The sequence below is a fragment of the Oncorhynchus mykiss genome, chromosome 6 (genome assembly GCF_013265735.2).
Source record: "Oncorhynchus mykiss isolate Arlee chromosome 6, USDA_OmykA_1.1, whole genome shotgun sequence".
In the NCBI taxonomy this organism is placed as follows: Eukaryota; Metazoa; Chordata; class Actinopteri; order Salmoniformes; family Salmonidae; genus Oncorhynchus; species Oncorhynchus mykiss.
In genome coordinates this window covers 10,793,415-10,808,270 of record NC_048570.1, presented here as the reverse complement: position 1 = coordinate 10,808,270, position 14,856 = coordinate 10,793,415, and the positions used below count along the sequence as shown (strand labels likewise).

Below are 14,856 nucleotides of genomic sequence, written 5' to 3'. Positions count from 1 at the left end.
AGTGGGGCAAAAAAGTATTTAGTCAGCCACCAATTGTGAAAGTTCTCCCACTTAAAAAGATGAGAGAGGCCTGTAATTTTCATCATAGGTACACTTCAACTATGACAGACAAAATGAGAGAAAACAATCCAGAAAATCACATTGTAGGATTTTTTATGAATTTGTTTGCAAATTATGGTGGAAAATAAGTATTTGGTCAATAACAAAAGTTTATCTCAATACTTTGTTATATACCCTTTGTTGGCAATGACAGAGGTCAAACGTTTTCTGTAAGTCTTCACAAGGTTTTCACACACTGTTGCTGGTATTTTGGCCCATTCCTCCATGCAGATCTCCTCTAGAGCAGTGATGTTTTGGGGCTGTTGCTGGGCAACACGAAGATCTTCTTCTGTTGGCACTCCAAAAGGTCCCAGCTACATCACAAATGGTCCTTTTGTTCAATAAAGTCCTTCTTTATATCCCCAAAAACTCAGTTTAGCTGGCGCGCTGCATTCAAAATACATACAAAATGATTCCCAAACGTTACCAATACACTTCTCCAAACAAGTAAAAAAATGTAGGTACCCTAATTTGTAAATAAATGATCAAATTTAAGGCGGAGAATCGTTATTGTCATTACCGGAGATAAACAACAAAGTACGCGCTCTCATCCAAAAAATAATGTTCTGGATGGTTTGCCCTCGGTCTTTTACCTTCCATGTCAGTTCTGTTATACTCACAACCATTATTTTAACAGTTTTAGAAACTTTAGAGTCTATCCAAATATACCAATGCATATATGCATATCCTAGCTTCTGGGCCTGAGTAACAGGCAGTTTACTTTGGGCACGCTTGTCATCCAGTCGTCAAAATACTGTCTCCTAGCCCAAAGATTAAATAAAGGTTAAAATAAAAAACTGACATTGACAGTGATATGCCTGATTGCTGACAATGATGGGACTGCCTACAGGGATGAGGTAAGCCCTGCTAGTATAGTGACAGGGAAGTGACAGGGAAACCATTTCTCCCTCAATGTCAGCAACACAAAGGAGCTGATTGTGGACTACAGGAAATGGAGGGCTGAGCATGCCCCCATTCACATTGATGGGGTTGTAGTGGAGATGGCTGAGTGCTTTAAGTTCCTCGGTGTCCACATCATTATTAACCTATCATGGCCCAAACACACCAGTCCAGTTGTGAAGAGGGCACGACAACGCCTCTTCCCCCTCAGGAGGCTGAAAGGATTTGGCATGGGTCCTGAGATCCTCAAAAAAGTTATACAGCTGCACCATTGAGAGCGTCTTGACTGGTTGCATCACCGCTTGGTATGGCAACTGCTCAGCATCTGACCTCAAGGCTCTACAGAGGGTGGTGTGTATGGCCCAGTACATCACTTTATTTTACCTTTATTTAACTAGGCAAGTCAGTTAAGAACATATTCTTATTTTCAATGACAGCCTGGTGGGTTAACTGCCTGTTCAGGGGCAGAATGACAGGTTTGTACCTTGTCAGCTCGGGGATTTGAACTTGCAACCTTCCGGTTACTAGTCCAACACTCTAACCACTAGGCTTCCCTGCCGCCCCAGGCAATGTCATAGGAAGGCCCTAAAAATGGTTAGCTACCCAAGTCACAGTCTTTTCTCTCTGCTACAGCACGGCAAGTGATACCGGAGAACCAAGTCTGGGACCAAAAGGATCCTGAACAGCGTCTACCCCAAAGCCATAAGACTGTTGAACAGTTAATTAAATATCTACCTGGACTTTCTGCTTTTCACCCTACATATACATATTACCTCAATGAATCACCTAACCAAACCCTACATATACATATTACCTCAATGAATCACCTAACCAAACCCTACATATACATATTACCTCAATGAATCACCTAAAGAAACCCTACATATACATATTACCTCAATGAATCACCTAACCAAACCCTACATATACATATTACCTCAATGAATCACCTAACCAAACCAAACCCTACATATACATATTACCTCAATGAATCACCTAACCAAACCCTACATATACATATTACCTCAATGAATCACCTAACCAAACCCTACATATACATATTACCTCAATGAATCACCTAACCAAACCCTACATATACATATTACCTCAATGAATCACCTAAAGAAACCCTACATATACATATTACCTCAATGAATCACCTAACCAAACCCTACATATACATATTACCTCAATGAATCACCTAACCAAACCCTACATATACATATTACCTCAATGAATCACCTAACCAAACCCTACATATACATATTACCTCAATGAATCACCTAACCAAACCCTACATATACATATTACCTCAATGAATCACCTAACCAAACCCTACATATACATATTACCTCAATGAATCACCTAACCAAACCCTAAATATACATATTACCTCAATGAATCACCTAACCAAACCCTACATATACATATTACCTCAATGAATCACCTAACCAAACCCTAAATATACATATTACCTCAATGAATCACCTAACCAAACCCTACATATACATATTACCTCAATGAATCACCTAACCAAACCCTACATATACATGTTACCTCAATGAATCACCTAACCAAACCCTACATATACATTTTACCTCAATGAATCACCAAACCAAACCCTACCTATACATTTTACCTCAATGAATCACCAAACCAAACCCTACCTATACATATTACCTCAATGAATCACCTAACCAAACCCTACATATACATATTACCTCAATGAATCACCTAACCAAACCCTACATCTACATATTACCTCAATGAATCACCTAACCAAACCCTACATATACATATTACCTCAATGAATCACCTAACCAAACCCTACCTATACATATTACCTCAATGAATCACCTCTTGAACCCCAGTACACTGACTGGGTACCGCTACTCCTTGTATATAACCTTGTTATTGTTATTTTGTGTTTTTTTTTATTGTGTTATTATTATTATTTTTTATCTATTTGTTAATTTTATTGATTTTTAACTGCATTGTTGGGAAATGGCTTGTAAGTAAGCATTTCATGGTAATGTCTACACTTGTTGTATTCGGCGCATGTGACAAATACAATTTGATACAATTTGATTTGATGCTTGGGTGACCTCCCGGCTATAAAAGCCTATGTCAGGGGGATGCCATGCTCGTTCCACATCCCCGGTTAGGACAGTGGGCGCTGGAACACGGCACTCGAATTTTGTGACAAGTGTGCCCGAGCATTGCAGGTTAATAAACAACGGCAAACGTAATGGACACTCTATTTATTACACAGCCATTCAAACGGAGACAACGCTTGTGCTAAATCACAGGGCCATCGATCAGGGCCCGAATGAACTGTTCTCTGTCTCCCCCTTCGGCCTCCGGCTGTGGCCCAAATTAAATGGCACCGTATTCCCTTTATAGTGCACTATTTTGACTATGGCCCTCAAGAATAGTGCACTATATAGGGAATAGGTGCCATTTGGGATACAGGTCTGGGCTCTAGAACCGCCATAACCCAACTGCCACTGACGTTTGATTTGGTCAATTAAAAAAATCAGCCCCCCGAAAAAGCTATGTCCTGCTCGTTCCCTGACTTTTCCTAAATGTTTGTGTTTTATTTACAGTCGTCAACATTTTCATATCACAAACAGAAAAGGATTTTGTGCCTCTTTAACAGTTTTTTTTAATGAGTCTCTCTCTCTCCTCACTGAGTGAATGGCAAATGAATGGATGGGTGATAATTGTGCACCTTACTTCACAATGTAATTTAAATTAGGCCTAACTGAATGATAAGGAGGTTGAAGAGGTTGATTTAATTTAGAAAGACAATAGTGTAATGATGAGTTTGTGTTATGCCTATTTAATCAGCAGCAAATAATTTGACCGCAAGCCTTGCGGGTTGATACCATTCTCTTTAATGTTTTACTTTGTAAAAAAGAAGCTGTTATGGGACAGTTTTGTTCACTATAACTCTCTTACTAATCAAATGTATTATAAGGGAAAGGAAAACATGCTACATGTGGCAGTAGGTCTTCAGAATAATGCTAAACATATCCTTGACTCTATCCAGCGAAGCAAAAGATGCCAGCCCACTGAATGACAAATGGATGGAATGGGCGATAATTGTGCAAGTTACTTCACAATCAAATTGAAATTAGGCGTGAACTGAATGATGAGGTTGAAGAGGTTGATTTAATTTAGAACAACAATAGTGTAATGATGCGTTTGTGTTATGCCTATTCATCAGCATTGGCACTCATGTTAATCATTTGACCGTGTGCCTAGCAGGTTGATACTATTGTCTTCTACCTTTTACTTTGTAAAAATAAGCTGTTATGGTACTGTTTCATTGACTGTAACTCCATTACTAATCCAATGTATTGTAAAGGGAAACGAGAACATGCTATGTGTTGCAGTAAGCCTTTAGAATAGTGCAAAACACATCCTTAACTCTATCCAAGTCGGTGAGCAGGAAACAAACAATGCAAGTCAGCCTGCACAGCCGGCCCACTGAAACTACACCTAAACTATACCAAAACTACACTGGAATTGTACCAAAACTACACCTAAACTATACCAAAACTACACTGGAATTATACCAAAACTACTCCTAAACTATACCAAAATTACACCTAAACTATACCAAAACTACACTGGAATTATACCAAAACTACACCTAAACTATACCAAAACTGCACCTAAACTATACCAAAACGAATTACACACATAATAAGAGTTAGCCTGTAGACCAGATCAAATTGACAATAATCTGATGAGTGACAATATTAGGCCTATCAGTTGTCAAATTGTACACGAAGAGATGGGATCATCTTGCAGGGAAAGTAAGTGCAGGGAAAGGAGGATCGCTTTGTTAAATCCTCCTTCATAGTCACATGCAGGTAAAACATTGTGATTTATATATAGTGTCAGAAAGAGCACATTCTGCAGTTTATATTACACTTACCTTTGTCAAATAACTCTCAATTCAAGAGGTGCAAATTTTTTCTAAATGTGACTTTTTCCAAGAATATCCATCCATGCATTCAGCACATGACCACTCACGTGCTGTTCATGCATTCAGCACATGACCACTCACGCCGTAGCATAGCTCTGGCTACTAAGCAAACACTAGTAACATAATAAACATAAAATGTAAATAAGCTTATTTGTCGTAAATGGATGAATGGGCCCTAGAAACCAGATAGAAACTGATAATGGTGCATGTGACTTCAGTTAAGTTTTGGTTAGCCGCAGATGTCGAAACCAAGTACTTGCTCAATGGCTTTCCATATCTGGGGAAAGATGAAACAGGGCAAGCTGGTGAGCAACTATCTGGTTTTGAGACTCGTGGAGCCTTACATGTGCAAAGGCAGAAATGTGACCAAGGACAACTTATTCACATCAAATTCCTTGGCTGACAAGTTAATTGTAAAGAAGACTAGCCTGCTGGGAACAGTGAACAAAGAAAGGCAGGAGCTGCCACCCTCTGCGCAGAACAACATATACCAGCGGAGCTGTACTCCACATCAGTGATGGAGATTGGTAAAGCAACACTCACAGTGTACAGATGTATAATAAATAAGAGTGTTTGCATCATCAGCACAATGCATCCCACTGGATCTGGCATGTGAGGTTCGTGATCCGCCAAGCAGGCCGCCATGGAAACAGGTCCTGCCCTTCCTCTTCTCGATGCACCACAGCTCCCACTCGGGGAAAAATAAGACAACACGTCAAGTCGGCAGGTGCAAACGAAGAAAGTGTGCATTGCAAGCGGTTTGTTTGTGGGACTTGCTCTAACAAAGCCCCGAATCTGTGTGCTGAATGTGGACCCCAAACATAAAGAGAAGACGTGGTTGATTCATGTTTAAAGGCACAAAACAGTATCAGATGCAGTCAACTGTTTTTATATCTTGTTATGAAAATATTTCTTTATGCCATTAATCCTTTACAGTTGTTCATGCATTGGTGCTTTTGTTTAGGAATACAGCAAATCATTTCACCTGCACACCTGGCTGGATATATTATTATTGCGGTCTATTTGGTTTCTACTTTGTCAAAAGACGCTGTAACTGGACTTGATTCATTACTATAACTCTATTACTAATCGAATCTACAAATGTAGTTGATCAAATGGAATACAATGTATTGTTTTTATTGTAAGGGATACTAAAATAGGCTATAGGCCTATGTTTTGTCTAGGACTTTGTAGATTTATACAAAAAAATATGCTTGACTTTAAACAAATAACTATTTGTTTTATTTTTTATTGATACATTCCCATAATTATTTCTGCATGCAATGAATCCTTTACAATAGTTTACACACTATTTATCAAGCATTTATTTAACAAGTATGTTTGCGCACCTTGCGGGTTGATATGGGAAGGGAAATGGAAAGGGGGATACCTAGCCAGTTGTACAACTGAATGCCTTCAACTGAAATGTGTCTTCCGCATTTACCGCAACCCCTCATCTGATGCATATGCTAAAGGGAACGCTTGGTAATGTTCTCTAGTGGGTACTTATATGCTGATAGGCCAAGCGGTTCTAGTGTTAAAAAGATGCGCGTGGTGTGATTTGTGTTGTGAAGCTTTTAAAGGGTGAACCTAGACAAAGCTACAGAGATAAGGCTGTTTTAATCCTTCCTGGGCCACTTCCTTTACCGGGAACTGGGAGCAGCCTGGATGTGTAATGCAAACAGTAGTTGGAGTGAGTGTTTGCAGAGAGAACTTCAGAGATGTAGCTACAAATCACAGGTGTTAGGTGTTGCTTCTTTACCAATGATCAAAGAACTGATGAAATGACACGAGTGCACGTATCAATTTTCTTTCAAATGATGCCAGCCTACTCCTTATGATCACTGCATGTTTCACTGCCAGCCGTCTCAGCAGCATTCAGCAGGGTGCAAAGCAGCTTTCAACAGGGTGCAGAGCAGAACAGCTTTCAGCAGGGTGCAGAGCAGAGCAGCTTTCAGCAGGGTGCAGAGCAGAGCAGCTTTCAGCAGGGTGCAGAGCAGCTTTCAGCAGGGTGCAGAGCAGCTTTCAGCACGGTGCAGAGCAGAGCAGCTTTCAGCAGGGTGCAGAGCAGAGCAGCTTTCAGCAGGGTGCAGAGCAGCTTTCAGCAGGGTGCAGAGCAGAGCAGCTTTCAGCAGGGTGCAGAGCAGAACAGCTTTCAGCAGGGTGCAGAGCAGAGCAGCTTTCAGCACGGTGCAGAGCAGCTTTCAGCAGGGTGCAGAGCAGAGCAGCTTTCAGCAGGGTGCAGAGCAGAGCAGCTTTCAGCACGGTGCAGAGCAGCTTTCAGCACGGTGCAGAGTAGACTTTGACTGCATCTCAAATGGCACCCTATTCCTTATGTAGTGCACTACTGTTGACCATCTTCCCCTTTTTCTTTTGCTCCACTGTTAACTTCTCCCTCCTTTTTTGGTCTGTTTTCTTCCTTTCTCCCTCTTTACCACTTTCATGTTTTGTCTCACCCTCCCCTTCTGCTTCCCTTCTGTTGTCTCACCCTCTACTTCCTCCCTCCCGCCCTCTTTCCCCAGATCACCAACCGCTACATCTACGACACAGTGCTGCTATTGGCCAACACTTTCCACAGGAAGCTGGAGGACAGGAAGTGGCACAGCATGGCCAGCCTCACCTGTATCCGCAAGAACTCTAAGCCCTGGCAAGGTGGACGGCCTATGCTGGACAATGTCAAAAAGGTACTGGTCCATATAGGGGGTTATTCTTAAAGACAGGAGTTTCTCCTGACTACCAGACCAGGTTATAGACCAAGGATATTCAAATCCGAGCCTGGAGGTCCGGAGTACTGCTAGTTTTCTGTTCTACCTGGTAATAATTGCACCCACATGGTGTCCCGGTCCTTGATAATGCTTGCGTCCCAAATTGAACCCTATGAACTATATAGTGCACTACTTGTGATGAGGGCCCATATGGTTTTGGTTGAAAGTAGTGTCGTGACGTTGTATTAGTTAATGTGACGACTGTTGCTCATCGAATGATTAAAGGTTTCTAATTGCGTGATTAACTGAATCAAGCAATTATTAACTCATTAACCTGGGGCACCATGGGAAAATTTGTTTTATTGAGTTTCTATTTCCCAAATTAACTCAAAGAATATCAGAATAACGATTTTACAACAGCCGCTAATTAACCAGTTACCTCTACAGTCTCGTTCTGAACGTCGCATAATCTGGGAATCTGCACGGACCCGGGTCTCACCAATGAGTTCGTACCACACCAATCTTAGTATTTATTTACTAGAAAGCTAAAATGATGATAAAAGATATACATACACAAAAACACATTCTAGGCTATTTATTAGAACTTAGTATAACGGGCCAACACACTATGGCACGTGTTACCCAAAATGGGGATTTAAAAGAGAGAGAAAAAGAGAAAGTACACGAGAGAAATATACATTTGGGTGAATTTGTCAGCTATGCTTATTCTATCCCTAGCCTTGCCCCAAACTGCCGCTCTTATGGGTCAGAATATAATGATGTAAATACGTGGGGAAGGTCTCCGTGGGTTCTCCGCGTGGAAAGTTCAGGCTGCTCAATGACGCACTTCTCCGGCGCAACTCTTTGGTTGTCCTCACGATGTCAGTGTCCTTTTGGCTTAGGAGTCTGTTCCCTCTCCCTTGCTCTGGAAGGGCTCTTCTGAGGACAGACAGCTCTGTAGCTCAGAACTCACAGCGTAGGAATGAAACAGTGTAGATACCCCGATTCGATGAGGAGTGGAGGCTAGGTGGTTCGACTTGAATTCACCCGCTTAGACACAGCTACTCATCCGTAGCTTGGGTAGAAAAATATTTATTTGTCTTCAAACTTGTGTTGCGTTTTTGGGTTCGTTTACTTTTTTAGACCTCGGCTGCAGCTTGGGTCACAAAGTCTTATCTGTACATTCTTCACGCACAGGTTTTATACCCTCGTGTCAGAAGTGGGCGTAACCGCCTTTAGGGCAATTCTCTGGGCGTACCAAGTTAAGAGCAAGGTCTAGATTTGACTCAAATCCAATTTTAGACAACTTCACATTTCATCTTTACCAAAACATTCTCTTTGATTTGGACATTTTCCATACAACATCCAATGTATAAACATCAAACATAAACTAGGTAAACTGTTGACGTTACAATGTTTTCGTAATAACGTCATCTATTCACCTTTAATAACAAAACGAAAATGACATACATTTTCATATTCCGTCTATCGTCATGACCACCATTGTGGCTGATGGAAACCATTGTCCCACAGTCCCTTTATTGCATGTTTAATGTTCTGAGGCTGGTTCTCCATAGTAACAGGACAAAGGAATGTTGTCTGTGGCCTAAGATTTACCATGGGTGTGAGGGGTCATAAAACCCCCACACCTTCAGACCCCGAGATCTCTCCTCCTCTTTTGGGGTTGAGAGATAATCTGTAGGGTTGTGGTCTCCTGTAACCTGACCTGATCAGGACAGTCATGACAGTAGTATGCTATATAGGAGATAGGATGTTATTTGGGATGCAGACTACAGTGCCTTGCGAATGTATTCATCCCCCTTGGTGATTTTTCCTATTTTGTTTCATTACAACCTGTAATTTAAATGGATTTTTATTTGGATTTCATGTAATGGACATACACAAAATCATCCAAATTGGTGAAGTGAAATGGAAAAATGTACTTTTCTATAAAGCCCCTAAATAAGACCTGGTGCAACCAATTACCTTCAGAAGTCACATTATTAGTTAAATAAAGTCCACCTATGTGCACTCTAAGTGTCACATGATCTGTCACATGATGTCAGTATATATACACCTGTTCTGAAAGGCCCCAGCGTCTGAAACACCACTAAGCAAGGGGCACCACCAAGCAAGCGACACCATGAAGACCAAGGAACTCGCCAAACAGGTCAGGGACAAAGTTGTGGAGAAGTACCGATCAGGGTTGGGTTATAAAAAAATATCTGAAACTTTTAACATTCCACGGAGCACTATTAAATCCATTATTAAAAAATAGAAAGAATATGGCACCACAACAAACCTGCCAAGAGAGGGCTGCCCACCAAAACTCACGGACCAGGCAAGGAGGGCATTAATCAGAGAGGCAACAAAGAGACCAAAGATAACCCTAAAGGAGCTGCAAAGCTCCACAGCAGAGATTGGAGTATCTGTCCATAGGACCACTTTAAGCCGTACACTGGGCTTTACGGGCTAGGCTTCATGGAAGAGTGGCCAGACAAAAGCGGAGACTCCCCAAAAGGGGAGACAAAAGGGGAGACTCCCCAAACATATAGAAGAAGGTACTCTGGTCAGATGAGACTAAAATTGAGCTTTTTGTCCATCAAGGAAAACGTTATGTCTGGCGCAAACCCAACACCTGTCATCACCCCGAGAACACTATCCCCACAGTGAAGCGTGGTGGTGGCAGCATCATGCTATGGGGATATTTTTCATCAGCAGGGACTGGGAAACTGGTCAGAATTGAAGGAATGATTGAAGGCATTAAATACAGGGAAATTCTTGAGGGAAACCTGTTTTAGTCTTCCTTAGATTTTAGACTGGGACTGAGGTTCCCCTTCCAGCAGGAGAATGACCCTAAGCATGCTGCTCAAGCAACACTTGAGTGGTTTAAGGGGAAACATTTAAATGTCTTGGAATGGCCAAGTCAAAGCCCAGACCTCAATCCAATTGAGAATCTGTGGTATGACTTAAAGATTGCTGTACACCAGCGGAACCCAACCATCTTGAAGGAGCTGGAGCAGTTTTGCCTTGAAAAATGGCAAAAATCCCAGTGGCTAGATGTGCCAAGCTTATAGAGACATACCCCAAGAGACTTGCAGCTGTAATTGCTGCAAAAGGTGGCTCTACAAAGTATTGACTTTGGGGTGGTGATAGTTATGCACGCTCAAGTTTTCTTTTTTTTCTTGTTTGTTTCATACAAAAAAATATTTTGCATCTTCAAAGTGGTAGGAATGTTGTGTAAATCAAATGATACAACCCCCCCCCCCCCCCCCAAAAAAAAATAATAATAATTAAATTCTGAGTTATAAGGCAACAAAATAGGAAAAATGCCAAGGGGGGTGAATTTTTTCGCAAACCACTGTATGAATGTGAAAAACAAGTGATATTATGACAGACAAGGGATAGTCCTTCAAGGGTGGACGTCATCTCATCTGCCCCCACTTTTATCTCAGTGGGGACCTTTGAAATGGATATGAAGTTAGGGACACTGTCTTAGGCATTGAATAAAGCCCTGGTGGTGTTGTTGGCGTTGTTGTCGTGTTGAGGTGACATCGTGCTCTCCAGAGCTGCTGTGTTAGTGCAGGACAGGACGTGATGTTAACACCTTCTCCATCCCTGTGGCCGTAGCTCCTGGGGAGTGTACTGTACCTATCGACACGTGTCTGCACACACACACACACACACAGAGACAGACACACATACATACACACAATCAGTGAAAGTGACACCGGCCCTGCCGTAGGGAAGGTGAGCCAACAAAGGTCGAGTCCCAATAATTCAGTCCCTCTCCAACCAGTCCTGAGACTGGTTGTATGTGTGAGGTGTTCTCTCCTGCACCTGCTGCCGGCTGTTGTAATAACTGTGGTGATGTTAATGTGGCGTATGCCTTGTTATTTTACTGTAAACCAGCCACGTAATGGGCCCATATTACATTCCCCAGGGTTTCCTCATTGGACCAATGTTCTACGGCTTCATTAGCGGAACGGGCTGTTTATTGGCTTTTCAATGCATGCGTTAGGGTGAACTTGCCCGTATACTGCTCAGCTCTCCTAATTGGACAGCTAATTAATCCTGTCAGCGCAGTATTGGTGCAATACATTTACAACAATTGTCTTTGTTTTAATTAGACCTACAATTTGGAAAGAGGGGGACGGGCTCTCTGCACTCGTTTGTGATGTTGGAGAGCTTTGGGGAGATGAAAGGCTACTCATGGTGTGGTGCTTTGTTCGTGGCTGCCGAGCACTCTTTATGTTTAAGCCTGCTCTCATTTAGCAAAAGAAGAACACATTAAGAGTAAATGAACAACAGGCGATTATTATCATGACTTTAATGTAACAGGCTGCATGTAGATGAATAAACCGTCTGTTTCCCAATGCGGGCGGTCACGTTGTTGTGCTCTCGAACGCAGCCTTGCAGACAGGGCTACCATCAGTGCAGGTGTAATGCAGGCTGAATTATGAAAGGGGTGTGAGGGGAGCGAGGCATAGCCTCTGTACACATCAACGGAAATATCAAAGCGAGAGTGTTTCTCTTGAAAAAGCCCCACACTTACAAGTGTAGGATATTCATTTGATCACCCTGTTACAGGAGAACTGCCGGAGAATGCAATTCAGGAAATTAAAAACGTTTTAAAACTTTAAAACTGTATTGTATTTGAGGTTTAAAAAGACTTCTGAAGTTTGTAATTTTCACATAGAAATTTCAGACTAGATTTGTTCTCATGAAAAATGTATCAACCCCAACAAAAATGTCCATGACGTATAATCCACATAATAATTCACATTTCCTGTTGCTCCAGGATTATTTTCCTGCTGTAGCAAACTGGCTCAAATTAAGATCCTACAACTGGATCAAACCAGGTAATCACTTTACAGTGTCTAGGCTGGAGGGTTGAAGATGTCTTATTATCTATCACGTTTTCCAACGGGCCCATGAAATAGCAGACATTGTCCAGAGTGACGAGATCTTTTATTAAAGTCATTTTCAATGTTTTATGACTTTTTCTGGGAATACTTCTTTGGTAGTTTCTTTGACCTTACTAATCACTATTGTACAGTGTCCATATTAGTACAGTCTCAGTCTCATGAGGAATAGTTTTAATCTCACCAGGATTTTCTAAAAACCCTCTTTGTGTTTGTGTTTGTGCTGTGCCTTACAGTCTGGAGTGAGTGGTTTGACTGGCTTCCTGGAGTTTACAGACAACGGAACCAACCCCAACATCTACTTTGAGATCCTGGGGACCAACTATGGCGAGGACAGGGGCAGGGGTGTCAGTAAGGTAAAAGAACACAACGTTATTCTTAATCAAATGATCTTGGGTTAGATTCTCGCTGGGGTCACCATACAAAAAAATTATGCACGCATGACTGTAATTCGCTTTAGAAAAAAGCATCTACTAAATGCCATACAGCCATGTTATTATTATTATTATTAAAACAATCTTGTTCCTGTTCCTGTTGTTATTGTTGTTGTTGACTATTCTCCACGGGGTGCTGATTGATGTTTATAAAACAGAAACATTTTCTCTGAGATTGGCTATAAATCTGCAACTTTTTTCTCTGCCCAATGGCAAAATGTGTAGAATTGCTAGAAGTTTTGCGGTGGGGGGGGTTTATCTGACCTTGCGTGGTGGCCTTACGAAATAGGTTGAAGGGTGAGGATTGAAGAGGAGGGGTGAGACTTGAGTTTTGAGACTAGGTGAGGTCTGAGGAGGAGGAATGAAGAAGTTCCTGATATGTATTCCATACCAGTGACTGGTGCGCTGTCTCTGTAGGTCTGACTTACGTGCTGTCTCGAGGATGGAGCACTGTGTTTCATGCAAGCAGGCAGATTTGGCTGCCACAGTGACACAAAATAGCTAAATAACCTTTAGAACAGTGTTCTATACAAAGTATGTTTGGTAGAAATACTGTGATGTTTGGGGTGTCAGGTAGCCTAGTGGTTAGAGTTTTGGACCAGTCACTGAAAGGTTGCTGGATCAAAACCCTGAGCTGATAAGGTAAAAATCAATCATTCTCAGCCTGAACAAGGCAGTTAACCCACTGTTGCCCCGGTAGGCTGTCATTGTAAATAAGTGTAAATCTAATTATTATGTGTTACCTAGAGAACTATAGTATTTTCCCAGTTCTTCTCATATACAGTACCAGTCAAATGTTTGGACACATCTACTCATTCAAGGTTTTATTTTACTATTTTCTACATTGTTGAATAATAGTGAAGACATCAAAACTATAAAATAACACATATTTAATCATGTATTAACCAAAAAAGTGTTAAACAAATCAAAATATATTTTATATTTGAGATTCTTCAAAGTAGCCACCCTTTACCTTGATGACAGCTTTGCACACTCTTGGCATTCTCTCTTTTGTCCCACCCCCCACACATGCGGAGACCTCACCTGGCTTAACTGGTGCCTCCAGAAATTCAACCTCTCTCATCATCCCTCAATGCCTAGGTTTACCTCCACTGTACTCACATCCTACCATACCCTTGTCTGTACATTATGCCCTGAATCTATTCTACCACGCGCAGAAATCTGCTCCTTGTATTCTCTGTTCCGAACGCACTAGACGACCAGTTCTTATAGCCTTTAGCCGTACCCTTATCCTAACCCTCTCTGTTCCAGTGGTGATGTAGAGGTGAATCCAGGCCCTGTAGCCCCCAGTACTACACCTATTCCCCAGGCGCTCTCATTTGTTGACTTCTGTACCCTTAAAGGCCTTGGTTTCATGCAAGTTAACATCAGAATCCTCCTCCATAAGTTTGTGTTATTCACTGCTTTAGCACACTCCGCCAAACCTGGTGTACTAGCTGTGTCTGAATCCTGACTTAGGAAGGCCACCAAAAATTCTGAAATTTACAGAACTACAACAATTTCTGTCAAGATAGAACTGCGAAAGGGGGCGGTGTTGCAATCTACCTTTCCAGAAACAAGTCTCTCACTGTTGCCGCCTGTTAAAGACCCCACTCAGCCCCCAGCTGTGCCCTGGACAGCATATGTGAATTGATTGCCCCCGATCTATCTTCAGAGTTTGTACTGTTAGGTGACCTAAACTGGGACATGCTTAACACCCCGGCCGTCCTACAATCTAAGCTAGATGCCCTAAATGTCACACAAATGATCAAGGAACCTACCAGGTACAACCCTAA

At 41.8% G+C, this 14,856-nt stretch overlaps 1 protein-coding gene across 2 annotated transcripts in view; it reads left to right on the top strand.

Annotated features, from left to right (window-relative positions):
- Positions 1-14,856, top strand: part of LOC110525094 (glutamate receptor ionotropic, delta-2-like) — a 653,889-nt gene that overhangs the window by 432,922 nt on the left and 206,111 nt on the right. For both annotated transcript variants that reach the window (XR_005052012.1, XM_036979367.1), the window contains exons 7-8: positions 7,519-7,680; positions 12,863-12,982. Coding sequence is in view for 1 of the 2 variants with exons in the window: in XM_036979367.1 (XP_036835262.1) it covers positions 7,519-7,680; positions 12,863-12,982 (282 nt within the window). In the remaining variant the exon portion in view is untranslated. The remainder of the gene's footprint in view (positions 1-7,518; positions 7,681-12,862; positions 12,983-14,856) is intronic.